Source organism: Solanum dulcamara, chromosome 10 (genome assembly GCF_947179165.1).
Source record: "Solanum dulcamara chromosome 10, daSolDulc1.2, whole genome shotgun sequence".
Taxonomy (NCBI): domain Eukaryota; kingdom Viridiplantae; phylum Streptophyta; class Magnoliopsida; order Solanales; family Solanaceae; genus Solanum; species Solanum dulcamara.
This window is the reverse complement of record NC_077246.1, coordinates 13,217,300-13,224,690: the sequence shown is the minus strand read 5'-3', so window position 1 is coordinate 13,224,690 and position 7,391 is coordinate 13,217,300. Positions and strand designations below refer to the sequence as shown.

The 7,391-nt window shown below is 33.3% G+C and overlaps 2 protein-coding genes across 3 annotated transcripts; one reads left to right on the top strand and one right to left on the bottom strand.

Moving 5' to 3' along the window:
* Nucleotides 1–223: 223 nt before the first annotated feature.
* On the bottom strand, nucleotides 224–3,891 carry LOC129871092 (transcription termination factor MTERF9, chloroplastic). The gene is made up of 7 exons (XM_055945963.1): nucleotides 3,432–3,891; nucleotides 2,564–2,642; nucleotides 2,419–2,493; nucleotides 2,274–2,287; nucleotides 1,504–2,196; nucleotides 752–1,183; nucleotides 224–650 (listed from the first exon to the last, which is right to left on the bottom strand). Exons 1-6 carry the CDS (start codon nucleotides 3,681–3,683, stop codon nucleotides 869–871), a joined length of 1,428 nt encoding a protein of 475 aa, XP_055801938.1. The 5' UTR covers nucleotides 3,684–3,891; the 3' UTR covers nucleotides 224–650; nucleotides 752–868.
* A 2,515-nt stretch (nucleotides 3,892–6,406) lies between these two features.
* LOC129870631 (uncharacterized) lies at nucleotides 6,407–7,391 on the top strand. Of its 2 annotated transcripts, none has more exons than XM_055945457.1 (4): nucleotides 6,407–6,756; nucleotides 6,989–7,038; nucleotides 7,123–7,227; nucleotides 7,335–7,391. In XM_055945457.1, the coding sequence occupies exons 1-4, from the start codon at nucleotides 6,540–6,542 to the stop codon at nucleotides 7,386–7,388; spliced, it is 426 nt and encodes a 141-aa protein (XP_055801432.1). In that variant the 5' UTR covers nucleotides 6,407–6,539; the 3' UTR covers nucleotides 7,389–7,391. The 2 variants fall into 2 exon arrangements, with proteins under 2 accessions (XP_055801432.1, XP_055801433.1); XM_055945458.1 differs by having other exon boundaries at nucleotides 6,411–6,756; nucleotides 7,123–7,204; nucleotides 7,335–7,387.

Here is a 7,391-nt window from a genome sequence, read left to right as displayed (position 1 = left end):
TATTTATATAAAAAAAAAAAAAATCATTAGTTAAATATACTAACACAAGTCAAATAATAACTTCTTGAACATTGGATATATATGTTTTGATATGTTTATTTCACAAAATATATTTTGTGATCACTTTAAAATTTGGATGCTAGAAAAAAATTAAATCATAAATTTAATGAGATCTTTCGCACGGTCAAATTCACTAGAGATCGAAAGTATGACAAAATAGATATATTTAAATTAAAAGTATGTATATTTAAACTATTTCTGATAGAACAATGAACTAATTTCAGTAAGTATTCCTTAACTGAGATTTTCTCAGTAAAAGAAGGGTCTCCGAAGCTGCCCTTTAAACATTTTGCAGCAAGGTACAAAAGTGTAGTAAAATGGCCACAGATTACAAGAGCCTAAAGGGCACAGCTAGCAGATGATGTCAAAATTTTGTGCACTATCTCACAATATACATACTACACCATTCTATAATTACACTTACCATTAAATTCCAAAAAGATATTTTTTAAAATGCATTCTTCGCCTTGAGAATATATGGTTATGTTCGTGCAATTTGACTTCAGAACCTCTCAAAGGTAGTGCAAAAGTACCACTTCAAGCTGAAATTGTATGTCTTAAACTGTATAACGAAGAAAATGACCTGGTTCCTGCCAAGAACAATGAGGATTGAAAGTAAGAAGATTATTCAGCATCAAGTTAAGAAAAGAGAAATAGCTTTTGGAAAACATAAATACATATGTTTGCTTACCTGAGTGTGTGTATTGATCTTTAACTTTCATCTAAGTGCTATAAAATCCTTTCACAAAATTAGCCTTATGATAAGTATACAGGGCAGAAGATCTGCTACCAGTGGAGCTCAAACATATTATCGTCTTTCATATTTTCTGGCAAGTTCCTTTAGAAGCAATCTCTGCCGAAAATCAAGATATTTGTCCAAGCTAGTCCTTGCCCACTGCTGACAAAAAGATTCATCAGTTGGGACCAGTGAACTTAATGGAAATGGTCCCTTGGGAGCCCTCTTTAGGGAAACCAAAAACATATGGCGAGGCCTAATTCTCTGATCCAGCGACAAGCTTAGGTACATAGGATATTTAGTCAATGATCGCACTTCATTGCCAAGTTCATTAACCAAGTAGCTGTACTTAGGTTTCAGATTCCCCTCAAGTGATAGAGAGAAGACCTGCAATGTAAAGACACTGTGAATATATGTCCATGAAAATCTCTCAATTTAAAAGAATGAGAAATCTTCCAGAACATTGAAGACTTCCATTCTAGAGCAGATATAATTCTCTGAAATGTAATAGTACTAATTTTAAGTAATAAGTCTGTTATGCTTGGAAATCTATTATGAATGAGCAGAATGTTATGCAAAATAGGAGATGAGATGTAAAATAACCATCTCTGTGAGAAATTGGCCAGATCACCATTTTCTAACTTGGTAAGACAGCCAACCACGCTCACAGATGAAGAGATAAACTGCAGAAGGCAATAAAAGCTGACCTGTGTAATGCTAGTTAGCACTTTCACTATCTCCGAATTGCGCATTCCGATGCTCCTAAAAAAATTAATCCGGGGAAGCAATCCATCCTCTATGCTGTAGTGAAGTAATTGAGGATGCTTCCTAACCATTTTGACAATACTATCTCTGGGTGCACCCAATTCTCTAGTGAGAAAATTGAAGCGGGTTGTCCATGAAGTGTTAATCCGCTGCACCAGAATTTGAGGGCTTAACTGCACAACTTTAGCCAGGTCATTCTTCTCGATACCAACCTCCTCAAGCAAGTAAGTCACCGTGGGTTTCAATGAATTTTCCACACTATACGAAAAAAGAGACGGAGCTGCAGTAATTATCTGTCCTATTCTTGAGTCTGGGATACCCAAACTAGTTAAAAATGTGACATGGGATTTCAGATTATTTTCCACAGTATACTCGAGAAGTTGAGGCTGCCTCAATATTATCTTCCTGATGTCTTTATGTTTGACACCGACACTCAACAAGAACTCCAACCTTTCCTGTGCAGAATTCTTATTTATTTGAAGGGAAGGCATGTGCCTTTCATACATCTGGATGAAGTGAGAGTCCTTAAATCCAAAGGTACTTAGGTAATCAAGAAGTGGAAGCCATCTCTCATCCAGATCCAGCTCCTCTGCTAGATGACTAAATCTGTCCTTAGCCAAGCTTCCCCTTGCCTCCTACAACGCCACAAGACATGATTTTGCAGCTAATGGATGAAGAAAACTACACAGCTTGATATGCTAACATTTAATACCTTTTCTCTGCAATCTGCATGCAAGAAAGTTTTACTAGTCAGTTTACTTGAAGCATTAGTGTACCCAATAATTTTCTCTTGATAACTTCCATTGTAATTTTTCATTGTTCTTGGGAACTTTCATCATTTTTATTGCTCGACTTGCCTTGGGTTATCTCAGTAGTTTGCCTCCGGTGTCCAAATTTTGCATTCGATCCTCTTTCTGAATGGTGATGACTGTCTGCATGACACACATAGCATGTAATTTAAGTTCCTTCTCAACCATTAAGATGAAAAAACTGGAAGTATACCTCGACTGATGTGTGTTGCACTCTGAAACTTCAGGCGTTGCTGATCCTGGGAAGAAACTCTCAAATCTAGCGATTCATCCTGCATGATTAAAACATGGTAAATGAAAAGGGAAAAGAAGAAGCATAAAGTTTCCATGAACCAAAGAAAAGGGGACTGGGAGGAGACTGTGGGATCAGTAACCAAGAATAAACCCCAAAAGAACTCAACCAAGATTGTCTAAACAGATTGCTAATGTGAACAGATCAATATAAGACATAATTTCTTACCTTGTAACGAGCAAGCAATTTAAAGGATACATGTGAAATTGAAGATAAAACAGAGCGACTCTATGCTGCGACAGCATAAAAGTGTTAATCGATCTTTTGAAACAAGAGAAAACTCCAAAAGTATGTGCTTCCCTGTGGTATCAACACTTGTTCTTTTCCATTCAACAATTAATTCCTTTTCATTTTTTGTGATTTGTAATTTATCCAACAACAAGCTAGCTTTACCTCATACTGACTAGATTCCAATTCTCCAAAAGATTAACCTGGCTAACTTTGCAACGCTCAGTTATACTCACCCACATTATAGGATCCTAATATCAATAAACTAAACGTGTTAGTTAATTTAGTACAATAAACTAATATAGACAGTAGAGAGTATATTTATTTATGTGGTATGAATAACACACTCAATTGGTGTGAAATTAAAATACTTTCTGTTAGTAATCGAAGTTTTCCAATGTTTCATAAATGTATGGGAGAGCCATCCGCACTAATGAAATTGTAGTAATAACCATAGATATGTCATTAACTGTCTCCAAAAGAAAGTATCAAGTTGCGAGGCAATTGAAGTTGAGTAAATTAATGGCAACGAATAACTCACATCAGAAGTGGATACGTCGTCGTCTTCTTCATCTTCAAAACTGTCATCAGAGTGATAAGGCGATATAGGCTGGCCGTACCTAGACCTTCGATTGGGCTTGAGAATCTTTGGATTGGTATGGGAAGAAACAACGCAGATTCTACTAAACCTGAAGAAGCAGCGGATTGGGTCAGAAGGGGGAAAACTGATATTGAGGAAAATGGAAGTGTGAGAAGGGAGTGGGAAGTTGGAGATGATAGAAATAGCAGCCATCCTATTAGAGAAAAAGAAGAAACAAATGAAGGAAGGAAGGAATATACCCTAAAACCCTAAAATTGGAAGTACATGGGAGTATGTGTGAGGAAGAGAGGGTGCTGTTGTGGCCATCTTATCTTCACAAAATGCACAAGACAAGAATGCTCCACTCTCCACACACTTGCTTTACTCTCCCAACTGATTTTTCCCGCTTCAATTTCTACTTAACTCTCGGGGGAAATGTACAAATTCTCAACCACATTCTCCTTAAATCAGGTAAAATTGCCATCAATTAATAGTTTTGTTCTAAAAATGTGATTATCATTAATAATTTAGTCTAAAATAACTCCTATCATTAATGATTTGATTTAAAATCCCCAATTATTACTTAATGGATCAAAATTGTTCTCTTTTTTTTTTCTAATAAATATACTATTATTAAATACATTTTATTACTAATAAAAGTATTACTTTTAAGAATTCTACTGACAATGGCACAATTCTCGGCATCAACTTTTAGGAAAAGAGAATAGAATGGCAGATGCACTAGCAAAGAAGGGCCAAGGCGTTTGTTTTTTTAAAAAAACAAGCTTGCTGGAAGTTCCACTGGTGTATACTATTGAAGAAATGGAAGCAGACACTCTAGAAATTATTTTGTCTGAGAAATTAAAGCTTGTAATTTTGATAATGTAAGACAAACAATGGCCACTAACTATGTATTGGGGCAACACGGAAATAATTTACCTTGTTTGATCTAAGCTAATATAATATCTTACTTACCAAAAATAAATATTACTTTTAAAGAATCATATTCTAATATCTTTTTTTAAAAAAACATTTTAACATAAATAAGTATATTTTTTTCTTTTTAATCTTATTTTATCATTTAAAATAGAATAACTTTATGCATTTTTTTAACTGATAATATAGGTAATATATATATATAAGATCATAATAATTCAATCATTAATTTTTATTTAGATAACAATAAAAAAAGTCCAAATAAAATTGAATCTATTTTTATTTCTTAATCTTTTTCGAATTGAACTAGAATAAGCATTTGCTAATAAAAAATTTATTTATTTAAAAAATGTGTTTAAACCGAAAAAGGATAATTTTTGACCCGTTAATTGATAATAGGGATTTTGGATAGACTCTTGATAATAACATCAAGAGGATTGATAACATTATACGGAAACATCATGACAATTCAAAGCTCTTCATCATAATCCTAATTTATGAAGGGAAACTCGTAGACACGAAAATGTAGGGTTGAGAAGAACAATGAGGTTATCACACAGAGAGATTAATGATCCAAATATCCAAGAAGAAAACTGACATTTGAAGAAGAACCACAAAAATCTTTTTGTATGAGCTTATACAAAAACTTAATCGATAGTGAAACTTTTGACTTAACTTTGTTCTAAAATTTCTTAGGACCCTAATCCCTTAACTTTCTCCCTTTGGACTTCACCTCTCTAATATTCCATATGATTATATAAATCATAAGGAAACAAATCATTGTTGTCTTTTTGTTCCTCTTCTTGTGGTTACATCAATATGTCTAGGTAGAAGCTGATATTGCTTCTTTTCACTAATCAATATATAATATAACAAAAAATTCTAATTTTTAAAGTAAAAAAGTTTCGAAATTATGCTTTGTTACTTCTTTAATTTAAGTGTAATAGGCGTTTGTAGTAATATTGTGCGGTCAATGAAATAATTTGTTATTTCAATTATATTCTAAGATTTTTGGAAAATCTCAAATTCGCCTGAATTAAGTTTCGAACAAGAACAATACCACAAGAGATATGAACAGAGGGTGAATGAAATGCTTAAGACAATTTTAGATTTTTAAGATGTAATTTCCTATGTGGCTTTTATAAATGACGTGGAAGTCTAAAAAAAGGATTTAAAATATTATGTTCTTATGGGTTTAAATTTTCAGTTGGCAAACAAATAAATATGGGGATCCAACTATTGGATTTAGTAAAGAGTGCCCCTCGCACCACCGTTCTCGTCGTTCGCTCGACTTCGACTTTGACAAATGATGTGGTTGATTGATAATTTTTTAGACAATTTTTTTGTCAATCTCATTAATTTATTTTCTTTTTCTTGACAAAAGTTTTTGTCCATCTTATTAATTTTTTTCACAGAATTATTTATGTATTAATTAATTTGTGAATTACAAATTAATTAATTCACAAAATGAAATTATTTGAAATTTGTAGAAATGTTTCGGAAAGGATCTATTCCTTCCAAACACATATTTCTTTTTCCAAAAGACATCATGACTGTTCTGAATAACTGAAGTTCATACCTATTATTGACTATAAATAGAGAGGCTTCCTCTCAGTTTTCTGCATCGAATTTTCTCATCATTCTGCATACATTTTCTTACAAACAAAGTAGAGTCTTTGTGTGATCCCGTTGCTGATTTTTGAGTTCGTTGAAGCTATTAAAGTTTGAGGTGTCACTACTTCTTTATAGGTATATCCATTTTATTTTAGGAGGAAATAATCCACAACCTCAATACAGTAAAGGGATTAAATTCTTTAAGGATGGACAATAAATTTTATGGTCACGAATATTTGTTTATTGCATTTAAACTTTCCATTTTTCTTATATTTTTGTTTAACACAATACTCATCAAGGTGACAAACAAAGCCTAATACAAATATAGCCTAATATAAAAATCTCTCGAGTCATTCCATCAAATTAAAAAGCTAAAATAAATAAATAAGGAGAGAGGAAGCAAGGGAAGCAACGTGGAGAGATTAGAAGGAGAATACAAATTTGTGGTTGTCAAACATTTACATCACACTGCCCTATAAGGCTATAACCAAAGAATTATTGAGTGCTCTTTCCACTCCAATGGCTACTCCTTTTGGGCCTCTTCACGGATTCATCTCACCATCAAAATTCAGTCCTCATGAAGCCTTTCCATTAAACAAACAAACACATCTTCCTCTTCTTATGAAACGAAACAAACAATTAAGCAAGTCAATCAACGCCGTCGTCGCCACCGATATTATTACTTCAGACCCAACTCAGGTGGATATCACTTGGCAAATTGTTGTTGGCTCTTTGGGTACTATTCATACTCTATTCTTCCGTCTCGTGCTACAAACTCTAGGGAGTCAAATGATTTAATTATTTTTAATCACGATTTTCCATGTTTTTCGAATATTTTTAATTGTTAATTATCGTAATTTAATGAAATGTGTCACGACTCACGTGAATGTTTACGGGATAAAGATAGTAATTTATTTCCATTTTTTTCTTTTATGGGATTTACAAATTGGTGAGAACCATTTATGCAGCCGGTTTGACACCTTTTGTAGTTGCTGGAGTGGAGTTCAGCAAGAGAATTGTTAAGTAGCAATATTTAATGCTAATTCAATTTAATTGATTGCATCCTATACTATAAAGTCTGATAATTTGTTCGTTTTGGCAGGTGAAACAGAGAAAATGTGAAGTTTGTAGGGGTTCAGGACTTGTTCTCAAGAACAAATTTTTTAAACGATGTCCTAGTTGTGGTACTATGCTATCCTACTCTACTGTATGGACATTCAATTTTTGCTTCCTTTTTATTCATGACTGCAAGTTGAATATCTCAATCTTGAAATAGGTCTTGTTTTCATTTCTTTTTCTTTTGATATAAAACAGGAGGATTTCTTCCTTGGCAGTCTTGGAGAAGATTCTTCACCGGTTAATTTATAGTAA

Excerpts from the sequence above, each read along its gene's own strand:
- LOC129870631 (XM_055945457.1), top strand. The coding sequence starts at position 6,540 with ATGGCTACTCCTTTTGGGCCTCTTCACGGATTCATCTCACCATCAAAA. Across the intron at positions 7,039-7,122 it reads TGGAGTTCAGCAAGAGAATT|GTGAAACAGAGAAAATGTGA; the intron begins GTTAAGTAGCAA and ends TCGTTTTGGCAG. Across the intron at positions 7,228-7,334 it reads CTATGCTATCCTACTCTACT|GAGGATTTCTTCCTTGGCAG; the intron begins GTATGGACATTC and ends GATATAAAACAG.
- LOC129871092 (XM_055945963.1), bottom strand. The coding sequence starts at position 3,683 with ATGGCTGCTATTTCTATCATCTCCAACTTCCCACTCCCTTCTCACACT. Across the intron at positions 2,643-3,431 it reads ACGACGTATCCACTTCTGAT|GATGAATCGCTAGATTTGAG; the intron begins GTGAGTTATTCG and ends TTAATCATGCAG. Across the intron at positions 2,494-2,563 it reads TGCAACACACATCAGTCGAG|ACAGTCATCACCATTCAGAA; the intron begins GTATACTTCCAG and ends TGTGTCATGCAG.